This window comes from Eptatretus burgeri, chromosome 9 (genome assembly GCF_056783735.1).
Source record: "Eptatretus burgeri isolate ZD-2024b chromosome 9, Ebu_testis_v1, whole genome shotgun sequence".
NCBI lineage: Eukaryota > Metazoa > Chordata > Myxini > Myxiniformes > Myxinidae > Eptatretus > Eptatretus burgeri.
Genome location: NC_140969.1, coordinates 31,521,800 through 31,542,330, shown reverse-complemented (window position 1 = coordinate 31,542,330; position 20,531 = coordinate 31,521,800). Strand labels below are relative to the sequence as shown.

At 47.2% G+C, this 20,531-nt stretch overlaps 1 protein-coding gene across 1 annotated transcript; it reads left to right on the top strand.

Annotated features, from left to right (window-relative positions):
• The first annotated feature begins 12,172 nt into the window (after positions 1–12,172).
• LOC147019841 (general transcription factor 3C polypeptide 6-like) lies at positions 12,173–20,238 on the top strand. The gene is made up of 3 exons (XM_085894605.1): positions 12,173–13,123; positions 15,913–16,014; positions 16,197–20,238. Exons 1-3 carry the CDS (start codon positions 13,060–13,062, stop codon positions 16,355–16,357), a joined length of 327 nt encoding a protein of 108 aa, XP_085750731.1. The 5' UTR covers positions 12,173–13,059; the 3' UTR covers positions 16,358–20,238.
• Positions 20,239–20,531: the final 293 nt, after the last annotated feature.

The window sequence follows — 20,531 nt, the reverse complement described above, 5'->3', positions numbered from 1 at the left end:
GGCGGTGAGCCCGTGGCGTTAAAGGGAGTCGCGAGTCACAACATCGAGTCGACAACCAAGAAACGGACTCGTGATGTGGGTTGTGGGTTGTTGTTCATGGCATATGTGTTTTTCCTTGCTCTAGTGATGCAGTTTAACGTTGTTGAAATAAATGCCAGCAGTTCTCGTGTGAAAGTGGATTTGGCGGAGATCAGTCAATGGGGTTGGTATTATGATCAATGTGATGTGGGGGCTTTGGGAGCAGTGGTGGCGAATAAAAAGGTTGGGTTGGCCGTCCATTGTCCCGGGCCGCAGGTAGTTGCTTTGTCATGTGCTGGGAGTTTATCAAAAGACCGCGCTGTACGGAAAAATGAGTTTGCAATGCTTCGAGTGATGTTCGTAGTGATTTATAACGAGCCTATGATTGAAGTGTGGTTTAAATGGAATTGCGACCGTCTAGCTGCCGTGTGGGTCTCGGAGATCGACTCGGAACCAAGACTGGTGCACTGGTCGGCGTTACCCCCACCTCTCGTTGCGAGCGCAGCTCTCTGTGTTCGCTCAAGGCCGTTTAGACGGGCGTTGGCGTCTCAACTGATTGTGGTGCGTGGGTTGTTTTGGAGCATTAAGTGCATACAGCCAGCGGCGCTGTTCAGCGCCCCCGGCCAAGGTCGATCAAGGCTGCCGCTGGCGCCACGGCTTCCAGACAGCGGGCTTCCGGCCTCGGAATGTTTATCTACGTCGGGTCTGCCTGGGGGGAGTGGGCCGGAGGCGTTTGATGGTGCCGGGGGAGGTTGGCTCGAAAGATCGCCACGACCTCGGCGAGGGCCATGTCAGCATGAGCCGCCTGGGGGCGTTTCCGCTGTGTAGGGCTGCTGTGTTTTTCGCCTTGCTGCTTCATATCGGTAACGCGGCCAGAGTTTGGGAGGTGCTGTGTCTTCGGAATCTGGTCGGGGCAGCTCCATTAACCCGCTTTCACGCATTATATGATGTGGTGTGCTGTTATACTTCGCTGTTTTCATTTTATTTTCATGGTTATTATACCGAAGTCCTTCGTGTTGTTTATGCTTCTTATAATGGTGATCATCTAATAATCATAGTTTTAGGGGGGAGGAGTGTGGTGGAGTCTGCGGGCCTACGGGGAAGGGCGTGGTGGTGTGGGAGTGGTCGGAGTGGTCATCGTATCTGCAAGGGATATAAGGTGTGTGCGCCGCCTGAGGCGTCGTAGGAATGCAGTAGTCGAACGCGGCTTGTGCGTGTGCGTACGTAATAAAGGAGAGCCGCCGGGCAGAGTACGCCCGCGCTCGCGCTTGTGCAACACAGCCCGGCTCGACTGTTCCCCCGCTCGTGTCTGCCTGCTAAGCATCTCTATCACGACACTACAAATTGTTGTTATACTTTGCGGTGATTGACTGCACATGTATTCCTTTTGTGTTTGTAGAGACGGCTTCAATCAAGTGAAATAAAGCCTTATACTCTGAAGGTTTTTCTCTCACATTCATTTCACTAAACGTGAAGGATCAGATCAGATCGAAGCTTCTCATGAATTACATAATTCTGTACTCTTGAGCGGTGTTCGGGGGGGGGGGGGCGATGTAAACAACGCTCCGGAAACCTATTCGGCGGCGCTCGAGGGAATAAAGCAACGATTGTGATAATAATAATGGTTATTATTGTAAATTGTCGCAATGATAAACATAATTACCACATCCGATCGTGAGTAAAATTAACTCGGCTTCATGGAATAACGTGCGATGGGGATTGTGTTTGTAACGTATGTTTGAAATGCAATTCAGAAACAGCTTTGTTGTTGTTGTTGTTGTTGTTGTTGTTGTTGTTGTTGTTGTTGTTGTTGTTGTTGTTGTTGTTGTTGTTGTTGTTGTTGTTGTTGTTGTTGTTGTTGGTTTCCTGAACGGAACTAGAAAAATTTAGGACACACTTCCAGTGAGACCTGGATGGCTGACAAGCTGCAGTATTACTGATGTTACATGGTGTCACAATTTATTTGACCTCCCTCCCGTCACATCCTGGGAATTTGGGGGGATTTTTGTTCTTTTCGGCAGTTTCTCCTTTTCAGGAATAATGCTTGCCTGACCGTTGTTTCGCACCAGCCGAGCGATTCCAACGAAAATTGTTTGTGAGTGCGTTTACTTTGTCTTTGGGGCTCTTTTGCTCTTCGTGCATGTTCTCTCTCGAAGGAATACGACCGTCTAATACGAGTCATTTGTTGACACTTTCTCTCCATTTATCCCATCTTACAGACGTAAAACGTTTGACTTCTTCGTTCGCTACATTGTCCTGGTGAATAATAACAGGCCCGTAGCCAGGACTCAGTATTAAGGGGGGCATATGAACTGGATGGGGGGGGCACAATTATTATATTTAATATTTTTGATAACCCTGTATACTATTGTATTCATGCAGCATTGACACATCTATACTGAGGTTGCCGTCGCATACTAACCAAATTGATCTCAGCTAGATTTAATATGTTCCGATGTTTTTGGCCTAAAATTATTCGAATGCAGGAGAGCCGCAACAAACTGGCACATTCACAATGCAAATATTCAATGATTAGACAATTGGCACCAATTCAGGTGCACTTATACAAGGTGTTGTCAAGAATTGGCATTAGAAAATTAATATACCAGAGATACAATGACTAAATGGGGGAGGTTGGCACCAGAATCAGTGCACTTTGAAATAAGATACAGTTGGCTATGACCTGCGATCACCACGTTAAACTATCAACAGCAAATACGACCAGCCTGAAGATACCACAAGGTCCGCATTTAAATCAGTCAATTACACAGAGGTAAGGTTATGCACAAAGCACGAGATATGGGATATGCAAAGCACCAAACACAACATTTAACTTAAACATCAGAAGTACAAAGCAGCCGACCACGGCGGGTGCTGACCACAACCACACTGAAACCACAACCACACACGCATCACCAGCAGTCACACACACACACACACAATCTGAACTCCTCGTATAGTTTTTATACCACTGTACTCGCTGTCAGAAGAGCTGCAGGCAACGCGTCTCGGTATGGAATCTTCTGAGGACCTTCTCCTTCCATTCATTCAGGCATTTATGTGTGAGGTCTCTCTCAAAGGCCAGCCGTACCAGTTGTGCCTTGCGTGCATGGTGCATGGACTGTCGATGGTCAGTGAAGACATTCCTTAATGTTGAGAATGAGTTTTCACACATGGCAGTGGACGCACCAAATGTTAGTCCGAGTCTCATAGCAGTCACTACACTTGGCATGGCTTCCAGCGTTTTGTGGTATGTTGAGAGGAGTTTTTGTGTTGTCCATCTCTCGTTTGGCTGCTTTTCTCTCTGTGAGAGAATAAACTGCTTTGCAACCACACAGTCTGTTTCACTGATGGTTGACTTTGTTAATGTCATGATGTGCTGGAGCAAGTGGGGATCCAAAAACGTGCCATTTTCAGGATTCAAGGCAGCGAGTGAACGGGCGAGTTGTGTGTTGCGCTCACTGAAGCGCTGAGCGATCTCTCCAAGCACAGTGTCAATTGCGCTGTAAAAAACCCTCTGCAGTTCCATCTTGTCATTGTTGTTGTTTTGTCCTGTAGTCTCCAAAACTACAAACTGTTCCAAGTTCTTATGCATTGTGTGTCTCTGTTTTGGTGGTGCAGGTGTGGAAGTGTGAGCATCATTGGCCTTGTTCCACAGATCAGTGAACTCATCCTCAGAGCGGAGTTTCTTCACGCACTCTGTAGCACTCGCCACCAGTTCCAACCCCGTTAGCAAGTCCATGTCCTCTGCCTGCAAGAGTCTGTTAGGGCCATCTAACAATATCAGCAGTTTTTGTACAAAGATAGCAATGAACATGAAGGCAGGCCCAGAGACTTCCCGCAAAAGCCCAATAGCCTCCATCCTCATCTCTGTACCGTAAGCGCGCTCTGCATCAATCTCCGACAGTCAGGATATGATATCCTTAAAAGATCCTATGATCACAGACACGGTGGCTCAATGTCCCGTCCAACTTTGATCAAGAAGTCGTTTTAACCGCTCACCTTTATACTGTGCAGCAACAGTGGTCTTTCTGAAGAATTTGTACAGGCAACAACAAACCTCGAGGAAATCAGTGACAGCGTTCTCTGCTGCCAGTGCGTGGATAACTACCAGATGGAGTTGGTGATTTAAGCAGTGCACATAGGGGATTTCTCTTTCCAATATCTCTTGCAACAACTTTTGCACCCCACCGTGCTTCCCAGCCATTACCGAAGCCCCGTCGTACACCTGACTTAATATTTTGACGTGTCAAGTCCTGTTTTTATCAGCTCTGCAATTATTAGGTCTGTCAATGTTTTTGCATCTCCAGCGTCGGCTGTAGCTATTGTGAGTAGACGCTCTGTTGCTTCATTTGATGCCGATACAAAGCGAATGATGAATGATATGTTCTCACATTCAGTGGGGTCCCTCGTCCCATCCACCTTGATGGTAAACCACGATGTGCCTACTTCTTCCACGATGGCATCCGTCACAACATTACTCAATGTGCAGATCAGTTCATTCTGCATTTCCGTACTAGTATAGCTTGCATTTCGTGGGATATGCTTTATTATTTCGGCTAGCTCGGTGTCTTTTTTGAGTGTATAGTTTAAAAACGAGAGGAAGAGCCCACTGTGCCCGTCTGGCATATCCTCAAAATGATCAAGGCTCCCTCTAAAAGATATCTGATTTTCGGCGAGAAATCCCACAACATCTATAACAGCAGACACATAGTACCAGTTTCTATTTAGCTGGTCAGCATTGAGGAGTGTGGAAATCTCCTAACCACAATCGATGCGCCTCTCATTCTCCTTCCACCTCAAAACACAAGTTAAATGTTCCTTTGAAGTTGTGTGTTTGTGAAACCCCCTGCCTTTCTCAACGGCATGTTTCCAATTCCGGTAGCCTCGTACTGTGAAAGTAGAGTCCACTGGGCCGCGTGCGGTGTTAAACTTCCTACATGGATATCAGAATGCTGCATCTGTCTGCACACTGTATTCCAGCCATTCATTAGTCTGGTACCACGAGGACACAAACGAGCGACTCTTGTTCTGCAACAGATGACCAGGGTACTGCTGTAGAACAACTTGATTCGGTCTCTCACTTTCAAGATCATCGGGAAGCGGCTTGACAGTCACACCCGATCCCGAGGCCGCCGCCGAGCATGGAAACTCGGCTGTCTGCGCTGGGGCTCCACCGCAGGGCTGACGTTGTGAGCTTGGCCAGGTTGGTCAGCTTCTGTCGGTATTTCATCGACATGATCGTCTTTTCCTCCTCCTCCTCCAACTCCTCCCACAACATGTCTTTCATCATCTTCTTCATTTTCGTCGCTTGCATTTTTTCCTTTTCTGAGCCATTTTCGTGTATCCATCATCCACGTCTTTTTCTCCTGCTGTGAGCTCGTGCTCTGTGATTCGTCCCTCGTGACTCGCGTCACTCATCTCGCGAGATTTGACGGTTGATGGTTTTATTTATTAAATGATCCATGCACCAAAAACAGGTTTTATCTGCATAATTTCAAATGTAAGCATGATTGCAAACACACATATTTTTAATTTTTATTATAAAATTACTTTTGTAAGATGGAGGGTTGACAGGTTGTGAAGGTCACGTGGTGCACGTGCACTTCATCTTTCATTATGTAAATTTATGTCTTTTCCTTTATCATATTATCATATTATGACTATATTACATTTATACCTAACTTACAACCAATCAGGTAACCTGCTCAATAGGGTCCCCATATCGAATACTCTGATTGGCTATTCCTAAAAACTAAATGATCCATGATATATATAACCACCCACAACATCGACATTCGACACGAGGTCTTGGCTGCTGGCGTTGGTGCTTGCATTATTATCTTTTATCTTGTGGTCTTGGACTGTATTGTCTTGCCAATTGCTTTTGGAGATGCGCTGACAAGTGCACACTTATCTCTTGACTGTTATTCAAAGAAGGATATTATTTAAGAACAGTTTATCCAAGAAGGCCTCATTATTCACCACACTGAATATCTGGAATAAGGGTTTTAGTTCACACAGGTGAACTCTTAAACAGCAAGGTCACAGTGGGCGCTCGTCCTTAAACACTAAGTTGTTCACAGGGTGCAACAGGGCATAAATGGGTGGCGTACAAGTGGGGGGGGGCACCAGATGTGCCATGGGGGGGGCATTGCACCCAAATGCCCCCCCTTGCGACGGGCCTGAATAATACACTGGGGGAGCGTCCTCACTGGCCATATTCATCAAAAATTACCGATAAATCGCCGATCAGCTGCCGGTGATTTCCTCCGTGTAGGTGTGGTGGAGTCTGCGGGACTACGGGGAAGGGCATGGTGGTGTGGGAGTGGTCGGAGTGGTCATCGTATCTGCAAGGAATATAAGGTGTGCGTGCCGCCTGAGGCGTCGTAGGAATGCAGTAGTCGAACGCGGCTTGTGCGTGTGCATACGTAATAAAGGAGAGCCACGGGCAGAGTACGCCCGCGCTCGCGCTTGTGCAACACAGCCCGGCTCGACTGTTCCCCCGCTCGTGTCTGCCTGCTAAGCATCTTCTATTCAGTACATTACAGTTGGCTGACGAGGATCTTCGGATCGGCGTGTGCAGGGCGGCAAGTAACCCGTGCGGTTCCAAGCTACGGAGCCAAGGGTCTCGCCAGCACGAGCATAGCAGAAGGTCGGGGCACGGCGCACGGACGCGTACCCGTGTTCGGGGGAGATGAGTTTGAGTTGTTTTCTGAACAGTTAGGTTGCTACTTTCGCGCGAATGATGTAGAGGATGAAGAGAAGCGCAAGGCGATCTTGCTCGCCTCACTATCAACGGAGCACTACCGGCTGCTAAGTGAGTTGGTGGCTCCAAATAGACCCAGTGATGACGGGCTATCGTTTCAGGACATCGTGGCGAAAATGAAGACCCACTTGGCGCCAGAGAAGTCGTTACATCTCGCGCGGTTCCAGTTCGATCACCTCGCTAAGGGTGGCGAGGAGCGCGTTGCAGACTTCGTAGCACGGGTGAAGCATTCGGCTGTGCCGTGCAAATTCACAACAGAGCAGCGTCCGGCACGGCTCAGAGATCGTTTTATTTCTGGTCTGCGAGACGCAAAGATGGTAGCAGCCATCCTGCGGTTGACCGACATCACATTCGACTCGGTGGTCGCGACTGCTTTGTCTGTCGAGCAGACACTCACGGATGTCCGCACCATTGCTGGCCAGGACGTAATGAGTAGCTCCAGCTGGGGCATGTCGGCTAATCCCGAGGTCCATGCGGTGACCGCACAAGTGCCGCAGGTCGCACGCGCGCCTGGCGGTGCGGGACGAGGGGCACCGCAGCACGGTCGCACCGGGAGCGAAGGGGCTTTCCAGGGGTGCTGGGGGTGCGGGGGTCCGCACCTGCGACAAATGTGCCCGTATAAGAACACCGTGTGTTTGCATTGTCACAAGGTGGGACATTTGAAGCGTGTGTGTCGGATGGCGGGGCCTCCGTTGGGGTCTTGGATGACGAGGTGCGGGAGGAACCCAGTGACCTGGAGATCGGCCTACACCCGGGGCATGGCAATGCCGGCGAGCCGGAGCAGGAGATGCAACCACGGTTGAGTCTGTTTTCCGTTGGTTCGGAGATGACGACGCCTTTCACGGTGGAGGTCGAAGTGAATGGCGAACCGACCGTGTTTTGCGTGGATACCGGGGCTGCGGTGTCGGTCATGGGTGAGCAGGCGGCTCGTGGTCTTCGCGGTATTCGCCTGGTCAAGACGGCCTTGTCGTTATACACGTACACCGGTGAAGCGATTGCACCGCTTGCGAGGGCCGACGTCTCAGTGCGCTACCGAGGTCGACGCGCCCGGCTCTCGGTGTTCGTTGTACGAGGGGAGGGGCCCGCCCTTTTGGGTCGGGACTGGCTGGCGCACCTCGGACTGGATCTCCGGTTCGTACCTCCAGTTGTGCCAGTGCTCTCTTCGAGGCCTTCGTCGAGTACCGAGGGCGAGGCTCTGGCGGCGGGGGCCGCATCGATGCAACGGGAGCGGCCGTTCGTTGCTGCCTGCGGCGGTGATGTGCGGTTCGGGAGCGGCGAGAGCCGTATCAGCTCTCACGATGAGTTCCCGCGTTTCGGTAGCGCTCGTGAGGCAATGCGCGCCGGTGTTGTTCGGGCGGCTGCGACAGGTAGCGGTGAGCCCGTGGCGTTAAAGGGAGTCGCGAGTCACAACATCGAGTCGACAACCAAGAAACGGACTCGTGATGTGGGTTGTGGGTTGTTGTTCATGGCATATGTGTTTTTCCTTGCTCTAGTGATGCAGTTTAACGTTGTTGAAATTAATGCCAGCAGTTCCCGTGTGAAAGTGGATTTGGCGGAGATCAATCAATGGGATTTGTATTATGATCAATGTGATGTGGGGGCTTTGGGAGCAGTGGTGGCGAATAAAGAGGTTGGGTTGGCCTTCCATTGTCCCGGGCCGCGGGTTGTTGCTTTGTCATGTGCTGGGATTTTATCAAAAGCGCGCTGTACGGAAAAATGAGTTTGCAATGCTTCGAATGATGTTCGTAGTGATTTATAACGAGCCTATGATTGAAGTGTGGTTTAAATGGAATTGCTACCGTCTAGCTGCCATGTGGATCTCGGAGATCGACTCGGAACCAAGACTGGTGCACTGGTCGGCGTTACCCCCACCTCTGGTTGCGAGCGCAGCTCTCTGTGTTCGCTCAAGGCCGTTTAGACGGGCGTTGGCGTCTCAACTGATTGTGGTGCGTGGGTTGTTTTGGAGCATTAAGTGCGTACAGCCAACGGCGCTGTTCAGCGCCCCCGGCCAAGGTCGATCAAGGCTGGCGCTGGCGCCACGGCTTCCAGACAGCGGGCTTCCGGCCTCGGAATGTTTATCTACGTCGGGTCTGCCTGGAGGGAGTGGGCCGGAGGCGTTTGATGGTGCCGGGGGAGGTTGGCTCGAAAGATCGCCACGACCTCGGCGAGGGCCATGTCAGCATGAGCCGCCTGGGGGCGTTTCCGCTGTGTAGGGCTGCTGTGCTTTTCGCCTTGCTGCTTCATATCGGTAACGCGGCCAGAGTTTGGGAGGTGCTGTGTCTTCGGAATCTGGTCGTGGCAGCTCCATTAACTTGCTTTCACGCATTATATGATGTGGTGTGCTGTTATACTTCGCTGTTTTCATTTTATTTTCATGGTTATTATACCGAAGTCCTTCGTGTTGTTTATGCTTCTTATAATGGTGATCATTTAATAATCATAGTTTTAGGGGGGAGGAGTGTGGTGGAGTCTGTACATGTACACAAGAGTTTACATAAACTCACTGATACATCTTTATGAATGAAATGACTGGCCACTCTGATTTCATAACATATTTACAGTTTCACACATATTTACAGTTTTCAGGTTTGAACAGTTAAGATGCACATTTAGCTATTCAGAGCCTGGTAGGTGGCAGATTTGGCCTTCTTAAGAAGGTCGGCATCTGGCTTCCACGAGAAGCAGCTGACTCCATCCGGCTTGAAGATGTTCATCTTCCCTGCCAGCAAACCACACAGAGTGTTTCTGACGCCATGGCTGTCCTCGTACACGCTTGACTTGGCGTGACCTTCCTTGCCGCGTCCCAATGTGCTCCTCTGATCAGTTGTCATTTTCTTGACCATGCTGAAAAGGGACTCACAGTAGGCGTTACTGTGAGGGATCAGCAGGACGTGTTTGGCCAGTCTACAGAGTGATGAGTAAATGGGCTGGCTGGTGCCAGTGGCAGGGTCCGTCATCTTCTCCATGGCTGCCCAAAACACATCCACCCTCTCATCTGGGTCATATGCTGGCAGGGTGACATCTGACTGATATGTGCAGAACTCTCTGCACAGCACATCTCTGTTCTCTTCTGGGGCAACAGATGCAGGGAGCTGTTCAACCAGTGTCAGTAGGCTATGCATGGAGGCTGTCTTGGAGGAGGCTGGGTCCACGATGACCGCTTTCCTGATAAAAGGGTCCTGGAATGGGAATTTGTCCATCATGTAGGTCTGGAAACCAACGTAGAACATTCGGACCTCTGCTCTGAATTTCGTCACTCCACTGGTCCCCTCTAGGGCGTTCTTCACAATCAGCTGCATTGCCTGGAAACCGACAAATAGCTCCCTGTTCGACCACTGGTTGTCCTGTTTAGTGACAGCTTGTATCCAAACAGCTTGTATCCCCCATGACTCATGGAGAAGTTTGATCGACACATATCACAGAAGGCATGTCCGTCTCCTTTACGCGAAGCCTTGATACACTTGAACTCTGTTGTCCAACTTGGCTTCAACTTGTTGACCCAGCAAGTTGGTTTTTTTTTCTGGTGTTTGGATTGTTGTCGTGCACTGAAGCGATGAGCACTCTCTGTTAACTGCAGTCTTTGATCATGAATGGAAAATGGCACGTTGTGTTGAAATGAATGCCCGCTGTTTCCTGTCATCCCATTGGTAATGCTTAGTTTGGAAGAAATAACCTATCGCTGACGAGATAAGAAATCAAGGTCAGGCACGAGTTTTGTAGAATGTAGAAGCAGCCGTGTGTAATACAATAACTGCATCTATTTGAGTGGAGAACTTTTGGATACGTATGTATTTGGATATATACTATCATATTATCAAGGTTTTGTCTACCCCCCCCCCCCCCCCCGATGAGTGGAACGAAACTGCACAATACAGCTTACAGCTGATGGCCTAATGAATCGATGGTCTTGCTCGATGATATGCGTTGCGACCTGGGAGAGAGGGTCCTTTCTACATACGGCAAACTTATGTTCATGCAGCCTTGTTTTTAGTTTCTTCGAAGTTTGTCCATCAAAATATATTGAGGATGTATCTGTCTATCATATCCAGAGTGGAGCACAATATGAGGTCATCACTACTGTTCTCAACATGACAATGACCCTTTAGTCTTTATTTGTTGTGACGTGTTTGCATAGCGCTGCTTGGTGCTGTGTCCCTGGCACTCTCTCTGTCTCTCTCTATCTCTATCTCTCTCTCTCTCTCTCTCTCTCTCTCTCTCTCTCTCTCTCTCTCTCTCTCTCTCTCTCTCTCTCTCTCTCTCTCTCTCTCTCTCTCTCTCTCTCTCTCTCTCTCTCTCTCTCTCTCTCTCTCTCTCTCTCTCTCTCTCTCTCTCTCTCTCTCTCTCTCTCTCTCTCTCTCTCTCTCTCTCTCTCTCTCTCTCTCTCTCTCTCTCTCTCTCTCTCTCTCTCTCTCTCTCTCTCTCTCTCTCTCTCTCTCTCTCTCTCTCTCTCTCTCTCTCTCTCTCTCTCTCTCTCTCTCTCTCTCTCTTTACTGTCTGTCTCTCTCTCTCTTACTGTCTGTCTCTCTCTCTCTCCTCTCTCTCTCTCTCTCCTCTCTCTCTCTCTCTCTCTCTCTCTCTCTCTCTCTGTCTCTGTCTCTGTCTCTGTCTCTGTCTCTGTCTCTGTCTCTGTCTCTGTCTCTCTTACTGTCTCTCTCTCTCTTACTGTCTCTCTCCCTCTCTCTTACTGTCTCTCTCTCTCTCTCTCTTACTGTCTCTCTCTCTCTCTCTCTTACTGTCTCTCTCTCTCTCTCTTACTGTCTGTCTCTCTCTCTCTCTCTCACTCACTGTCTCTCTCTCTCTCTCTCTCTCTCTCTCTCTCTCTCTCTCTCTCTTTCCCTCTCTCTCTCTCTCTCTCTCTCTCTCTCTTTTTTTTTTCCTCTCCCCCCCTTTCTTAATATTCCCATCAGCGAATCGACGGGTTTTATTACAGCACGTGCGCTGGTATACAATTGCACCGAGTTTGAAATGTCCCCGGTGTCTACCATGTCTCTGGTGTGTCCCCCCTCCCCCCCCCACGCGCCTCAAGTGACAGCCAATGACGGCCGTCCGGTAGATGGCAGTGCGTAACCTCGATGGAAATGGCGACAATTGACTGAAATACCCGAGTATTTCAATGGATATTTGTGAAACTAATGTGTTATATATGTGAAAACCATTGAATTTATTGCTTGACAGAAAAAAACAAAGAAACGCTCCCCTCTCATGTACGAACGAACGAAAGACGTCATTTCCGCCCACCATGACATTTCCTCAACATGGCGGGGGAGGATTATACCCATTGTAAGGTTTGGTTCTCCAATTAGTGCCTCCAATTTCTAATGGGTACCCCAGAGTTTCTTAGATCCTGAGGAATACAAAACCACCATATTGGTTGTTTGTTTTTTTTGATGCTGCCAATTTCCAAGCTTTATCTCTGAGCCAGCTGTGACTTTCGGAATGAAATTTTGCCTCGATAATGGGAATACAAAGTATGCGGGGTTGACCTAGTTTTTTTTGACGTTGACCTTTTTAAGTCTGAAGTATCTCAAACCAAATTATAGACATTTTAACATTTTTCACCATAACTCGACTAAGACTTGTCCGATTGGAACGAAGTTGCCCTCTGGATACCCTAAATAGAGCAAGTCTCACTGACGTTTATTTTATATCATACCCCTCCAGGTTAGAGGTCAAGGTCAAAGTCAAATGGCGTTCTGAAAAAAAACAAAAAAAAACGTTTTTGTCATCGCTCAATTTTGCCAATGCAGAATTTCAGACCGCTTGTCCTTCCAACATGTCCTTGCATCATGGTGGACCTGCACTGAAGTTGTGCACCTGATATTTGATTCGTGTCTGACCTAGTTTTTTTCGGATTGTGACCAAATTAACACAAAAAACACATTTTTTTTTATCATAACTTGAACAATTTTCCTTCGATTTTCATGATGTTGAGTTTTATGCATCCATTGTAGATGGGGACACATTTTATTAATTTACACTCTATCTCTAAATGATGAAGGTCAAGGTGATATGGTGGTCCGAACAAAATATTCAATCATTGGACCACAGACAAAGGGTAAGTCGTGGGCGATTCACTTTGTGATTGCAAATATCTGGTTACATTTGCTATTTCTTAAGTTTGACTTTTCTTAGCTCAGATTTTACTTCTGAATGTAGTAGCATCATATAATTAAAATTTAGTAGTTCATTGAAGGTTAAGATTGCATGATTACCTTTGGTTCGGCTGGCAGACTTTTCTGGTTCGCAGCATTATCCTCGGAACATGACAAATAATGTTTTATCTGTTTTTAGATTCCATTGGAACCTGTGTCGTCTTTAAAGAAAAGGAGCTGTTGGGTAAGTTTTTGTTGAACCAGTGTGCTGAGCTTTTTACCATCAGGGAATTATGGGATACATTAAGGTAGAGGGAGGGGAAGGGGGTGGGCCTTTTGTTGGATACAATGTAGAGGCTCATGGAGGAGCTAGAATACAGAACGGTTCAGGACGTAAGAGTCAAATGAGCAATTGAAAGAGAGCAAGGAAGGTGTGTGTGTGTGTGTGTGTGTGTGTGTGTGTGTGTGTGTGTGTGTGTGTGTGTGTGTGTGTGTGTGTGTGTGTGTGTGTACGGGCAGGAGGAGAGGTGTGTGAACAGACCAACTGCAGGGTTGCAGTACAAAATAGAGGGAAACTTGCAGAAATGAGGGACGTGGGGAAGAATGAGGGCAAGGAGAGGACATGGGGTGAAACAAAATACAGCTGCAAACTCTCCATCCCCAAAGTGCAGACAGAAACTGGAAACTCAGAAAGGGGTAGATTTGTGGAGGGTTAATGGGAGTAGAAAAGATCATGATTGTGAGATGGTGGGGAACAGCTGTCTTGAAGCCCTGGAGGGAAGAATGAGATTGAAGAGACTAAAAATGAGATGTACCCAGCTTCCTCTTTCTCATCGCTCGACGCACCGTCCACCATAAAACGTTCGGAACGGCACGGGATGACACTTGAAAATTGTGGACTGAGAAACATGAAACTGCTTTGATTTCTGCTCTCCCTCTTCCTTCTGTCCCTCTCTGATATGACCTGCCAAACTTAAAAAAAAAAACCTGCAGTCTCTCCCTCCTCAACCCCGACACTGGCCATGCAGCTTTGGCTCTTGGCTGCCAGGTTTCTGTTGGGCGTGCGGATTTTCGTATCACACACAAGCGTCCGGACAATGCTCTCACAGAGATGTAATGACGCAATTTGATTTGGAGAAGAAGAATAAAAATGGCAGACTCCCAAGTTTGTGTAAGTGAAGAGATTTGTCTGTGCTTACAAACAAGGTCCATAGTATGCAGAGTAGTGTTATCTCAAAACTCTTTTGTTGTCCATATATAACCTGCAAATTGTCAAAGGATCGATGCAACAAGATACTGTCCTTTATCATTCCTTCTCTTACCAAGCCCTCAATGTTCCACGAGCCATTGCGAACCACGGAGATATTGTCGCCATGTAGGCTCGTCCTCGACCAGAATGGAGGGCATGGGGGACCACATGCACCCTGCAGAAACCTGGGGGATGGGGGGTTCAAAGCATGGGAAGAACAGTGGGTACAAGACCAGAAAGGGGGTGGTAGAAGACAGAGAGATCACCAACTTGTCTGTGATGGGAAAACAATAGGCCTATCCACTAAACTTCATCATTGGAGATTCTAATGATTTTGTAGGCCTTGGTATCCACGGTGTTAAACTGAATAAGGTGTGGGGTAGGGGTTCAGCCTATGGGGGAGGGGGGAGGGGCAGCAGTACTCCATTAAGCTGTAGATGAAGACCTTGTAGGTGGATGAGAGTTGAGCTGTGCCAAGGAAGGAGAAGGAGTTTGCATGATGGAGGATGCCCAGTCTAAGACTGGTAATGTGGTTTACCCAAGAAAGATCATGGGTGATAGTAAGACCTAAGAGTTTGAGTGATTGAACTTCTTGAAGAATATTGTTGAGGAGGTGGGGTGGGGTGGGGGGTTGCCAGACAGTCCTTTTGGAAAGAGAGAGTGAGAGTGTGAGATTTGTCAGGATTGAAAGACATACGACAAGTGTTTGACCACCTTGTGATTTTGTCAAGGACTGAAGAGAGGGAAGAGACTGCAGCCTGTCAGTCTGAAGGATGAGGGATGTCACAGCAGAGGGTGGAGTCATCAGCAAATCAATAAAGAGGATTTTCCAGAGAGTCAGAGAGATTGTTGATGAAGATTAGGAATAGGACTGGGCCCAAAACACTGAGGGAAAGGGAGAGTCTGAATGTCCAGCTCATTTGTTAAGTGGAACTGTCAATTTTGTTTGTTTCAACCATCTATTTATAAAAAAAAATAATGAGTTAAGTTATCTTCATCAATTCCAACCTTGCTTAACAAAAAACACCACTGTAAAGGTTGTATTTGTAGAGGACATCAAACGTGCCCAGCGAAACCAAATGTAACTGTACTTGTGGTAGTATGAAAACGGTTATCGGTTGACATGCACTGTCATCCATGCTTCCTTATTGATAACACAATCACCGATCTAGGTAATGTAACACCGAGGACCGCACGCACAATGGGTGTGCGTTTTGGTTTGGAGGGGAAACCTGAAATGCAATTAATGCGTTTGCTTCAGACTTAAAACATCTGCTTATTTGTATCCTAATATTCGGTGCACAAAGACCCTTCATTAGTAAGGCATCTTGATTAAAATGCTAATTTGGACCATGTCGCATGATTTCCACAAAGCAGTTTTCCTGTTCATCCACATTGTTTACCAGACTCGGTGGCATAATTGTTTGAGTGTCCGTTCTGAGACTGGGAGGTCGGCGATTCAAAACCCGGCCGAGTCAGACCAAAGACTTAAACAATGGTATGTGCTGTTTCCTTACTCGACACTCAGCATTTGAAAAGGATAGAGCACAGACCAGCCTTAGGTTGGCAATCATTGCACATGCTTGATGGGCCCGACACTCACCCTGCGTCGAGGATCCTTGTAAGGGAACTCGTATTCCTGTTCCAAAAACGAGGGAACACGTTGTACTCAAACACGTCACACATTGTGTGCATGCTTGAAAACACAATTTATTGCTTTTTTTAATGTTTTTTTTTTACCTTTTTCTGTATTATTCATCTTGAATTCACTCGGTGTGTTGCAGCTGGTGCCGAACAGCCTGGGCTGTGCTATTTCTGTCACACGAGGAAGAAGCTCGTTATGAATCGGACCTTTCTGTCTGAGAAGGAATCAGACAACACTTCTCGTAAGCAGACAGCATTGCTGCCTTTGCTCAACTGTTTGTAATTGCTCATGAATTATGAGTATTTTAATCTTGTGTTGCATTTGTTTTTCTCATTAACAAACATCTCCCATTCGATATTAGAAACTTTTTGGAGAGCTGAAGAGACTTTCCTTACTGTTTGGATTTTCTTTTCTTTTTTCCAGGTAGAATGCTGGACTTGGATTCCATTAGCGATTTTTCTGCAGCAGGATGCTCGGTTGGCTATCATCCACGCATGGACAAGACCTGGAAAATCACTCATTCGGCAAGTTCGCACTCCAGCTCGGGCTCTGGTTTGGAGGACGACGAAGTGACAAATCCGTAGAAGCGATGCAAAGTGTCAGGTGGCAGCACTGATGTTGGATCGTTATTTTTTTTTCTTCCTTTGGTGCATTGGTGGTACACCTATAATAATTGAGGATTTATTTTTCATTAAGACACTTTACGTTAGCTGTCATTTTTGTTTTATATTTTGTATATAAGTAATGCAACATGAAACGTCGCTTTATTTTCTTGTGGTTTCTATAATGGACCTCAAGAAAAAGTGATCTTTCATACTATTATCAAAATGCTGGGTGCTGACAGGATGGCCGAGAGGTATGCACACTCGCCTCTAAACTGCCGAGCCTGGGTTCGAATCCTGACCCAGCTATAAAAGGTCATCCCGGTGTTTCACAGGCAGAGTGATTCATCAGTGTGCGTGCCTTCCCTCAGATGAACATTAAACTGGGCAACCCGTCTGCCAGCATTAGTTGGTGGATGTTAAAGATCCCATGGTGTCCTTCGCAAAGAGTCGGAGAGCTCTCGCCGGCACCCTGTACAAATTACAAATTCCTGCCCTAACCTACAGAGGGCACTGCATCAACGGCACAGCCATGCCCGCAGCCAATGATGCTACCCCGCAGGCTTGTGCTGCACACAAAGGAAGATAAAAATGCTGGAACCTAAGGGCAGGCCAAATAGCCTAGAGGTACGGACACTCGCCCCTCAGCTGTCTAGCCTGGGTTTGAGTACCGACCCAGCTATAAACTGTCATCCCAGTGTTTCACAGGCATGGCGAGGCGTCAATGTTTATACTTTCCCTCAAATGCACGTTAAACTGGGCATTCCATCCACTAGTATTAGTTGGTGATCATGAAAGATCCCACAATGTCCATCGAGAAGAGTAGATGAGTTGTTGCCGGCACCCTGAACAAATTGCAAATTCCTGCTGGACTGCGTTAAGTAAGTGGTCTGGTCTTCTCAGAGGTTCCTTGCCATCGGGTCACACTGCTTGCTATCTCTGGGTGAGTGTGGTTGTTGTCTGAGCAGCAGTTTCTGCACTATAAACAGTCACTAGGTGGTTTACATGTTTCATCCGAATAGCTTTTATTGGATACGAAGAGTCAACCTAATGAGAGAAGTTAAGCTGTTTGAACATTTATTTTATTATGCATGTGAGGTTTAAATGTCTTATTCTCAAAACCTTTGGTTTAACTGTTTTGTGTTTTTCTCAAATGAAATTGTTTTGCAAAAATGTCTTCCTACCTCCCAAAATGTATTCTACAGTCTTATCAAAATGCTGGACACCAATTTTTGGGGGTTTTGTTTGACCTTAACTCGTGCGCATAAACGTCTGTCCACACGCCAGTGCTTACGTCGGCCACAAACGCCACCTGGCTGGTGTTAGCCACTGGTACACATGATCTTTTTTTTCAACATTGTACGTCTATAAAGTTTGTACAATTAAAATGTGAGTACGTCTTTAAAGTACGTACTTTTAAAATGTGAGTAAGTCTAGAAAGTATGTATTAATTAGAATGTGCATGCGTTCAAGTACGGAACACAAGTACGTGTATAAAATGCATACAGTTGGAACATGAATCTTGTACAATACCAGGGAGTTCAAAGAACATGTCATCCCATCGATATGTTTGTCTGTCTGTCTGTATGTCTGTCTGTTCGGTCCAGTGCTCCGTTAATACAATGGCGATTGCGATGAAACTTGGTTGGTAGGTTCATACCATGACCTCGTTGTGTGCAAATGAAAACCGTTGCTATGGACACCACCGTTGCCTAGCAACGGGACTTTGACCGTGTCCTTGCTCTTAGTGTCCTCACCGAATGCAGACGAGAGTTTCGGCAGGGGCTGCTTGCAGCCTATGTTGATCTCTGTAAAGCGTTCGATTCAGTGAATCGGGATGCCCTCTGGAGGATTCTTGGTCTTTGTGGGGTGCCACCAAAACTGATCGATCTGATGTCTGAACTCTACTCTGGTACTAAGAGTGCTGTGAAATGTGGTGGTACCATCTCTGACTTATTTCCAGTTGTTCCTCGAGTTCGTCAGGGGTGTGTACTGGCCCCCACACTTTTCAGCACTTGTATGGACTGGATTTTAGGGAGGATGTCGGAGAGATCAAGATGCGGTGCATCGTTTGGGAATGTCAAGATCTCGGACCTTGATTTTGCAGATGATGCAGTCATCTTTGCGGAGACTTTAGATATCCTTTTGGGAGCCCTCGAGGTGCTGAATGAGGAGTCGGAGCCGCTGGGATTACGGGTTTCTTGGATCAAAACTAAGATCCAGGCTTTCAATGACATCTTGGATGCTGCTGTCCTGTTTGTGGTGAGGATGTTGAGGTTGTGGAGAGATTCACTTACCTTGGCAGTGATATTCATGTCTCTGCTGGCTGTGAGTCAGAGGTCAATCGACGTCTGGGTCGGGCCTGGGGAGTCATGGATTCACTGGATCATGGGGTGTGGCGCTGCTGGTACCTGTGTGGGAGGACGAAAGTCCGGGTCTTCAGGTCCTTGGTGCTTCCAGTCTTGCTCTATGGATGCGAGACTTGGATTCTGACCAAGGATCTGAGATGGAGACTTAATTCCTTTGGTACCAGGTCTCTTCGGAGAATCCTTGGCTATCGCTGGTCGGATTTTGTGTCCAACGAGCGGTTGCTGAGAGAGACTCGGATGAGATTTGTTACCTGCATAGTCTGTGAGCATCAGTTGCGGCTGTATGGACATGTGGCTCGTTTTCCTGACGCTGATCCTGCTCACCAGATTCTCTCAGCGAGGGAGTCTCGTGAGTGGAGGAGGCCAATGGGCCGACCACGTGCCTCGTGGTTGCAGCAGGTTGACCAGCATCTCAAGGAGATGGGGATGGGCCTGGCATCTGCCTGGGGGATGGCCAGACGGAGGCCCCTGGGTACCGGCAGAAAGTGGACGCAGCGATGCGCTGTTCTGGCACATGCTCCCATACCTGACCTGACCCATGCAGTGTTCAATTATATTCAGGAAACCCTCAAATATCGCAGGTTTCGACCAATTGTGGGCAACCTATTGTTCCGACTTAATTATCCCGGTTTTTGAGCTGAGACGAGTCATTATTTGCATCCGCATGTATGGTTCCCTTCCATTATGAGCCTTTTGTTGTTTCTCACGCACCATTAATTGTAATCGTACCGCAATACGGAAACTAAGCAACTTTAAGAATGAATCGTCATCGAACAGGAAATGACATATGGAGATCCTGAAATACTAGATGTACAAGATGGAGTAGACAAACAACAGTTAATAATGGTGCCCAAACGTAAAACGATGGACAAAATTAGTTGTGCCAAAAGGTGGAGAAAGATTTTGGCATTGTGCAAAAAATTGAGTTGTTTGTTCGGTTGTCAAGCGGTCAAAGTGCAGCATCTGTGAGCCGCAATTATGAGATTAATGAATCGACTGTCCAGTGAACGCAAGTCAATTGCGGTAACACAGGAGAAACAATTGTGGATTTACCCATTTGAGTGGACCCGTGATAAGAAAATTATTGCGGATTTACCAACGTTTCCACGAGGCACCCGAGGCCGAAGGCTCCAGTTCAACCATGGCAGATGCCGAAGAGATGGGATTATTTTGAAACAGGATGCCATCTGATACGTTCCTCTCCAAGCAGGAAAGATCTGCTCCCGATCAAGGTGGCTCAGGATCGTTTTACCCTTCTTTGTGGCAATGCAGCAGGCGACTTCACAGTTCTCCTGGTGATCGAACAGCCATCGCAAGTTCGACATCCACATCTTTCTAACACCCTCCCTCCCTTTATAACAGCATCATTATCCTGAGTTGTCTTGTTTTATATTTACGGCAGAGGACAGGACGAATGAGTACGTAATACGTTTACCCTCACCCACCTTGCTGTTTTGAAAAACCACTTTGCTGTTTTGGAATAAATTTAAAAGGTAAAACTCGTGTTTTCATTTATTTTATACTGTATTTATTTTATTTCGATGTTTGTTTCAGTGTTAACATGCTTTATATATACTGCATTTTGCATGTTTATTTCAAAGTTTTGTTCCGAGTACTCTCTTCAGGATAGTCGCTGAGCCCAGGACAGATTCCAACTGTAGTTTGTTTGTAGTAATATTCCCAAGGATGGTTTTTAGCTCACCCGTGGAGTAGTTCTGGAGAGCTTATGTGATGGCGTGTCGACCGTCTGTCCATCCACAAATAATTGCAACTTCTCAGAAACTTCA

Excerpts from the sequence above, each read along its gene's own strand:
- LOC147019841 (XM_085894605.1), top strand. The coding sequence starts at position 13,060 with ATGTTTTATCTGTTTTTAGATTCCATTGGAACCTGTGTCGTCTTTAAA. Across the intron at positions 13,124-15,912 it reads TAAAGAAAAGGAGCTGTTGG|CTGGTGCCGAACAGCCTGGG; the intron begins GTAAGTTTTTGT and ends GGTGTGTTGCAG. Across the intron at positions 16,015-16,196 it reads GGAATCAGACAACACTTCTC|GTAGAATGCTGGACTTGGAT; the intron begins GTAAGCAGACAG and ends TCTTTTTTCCAG.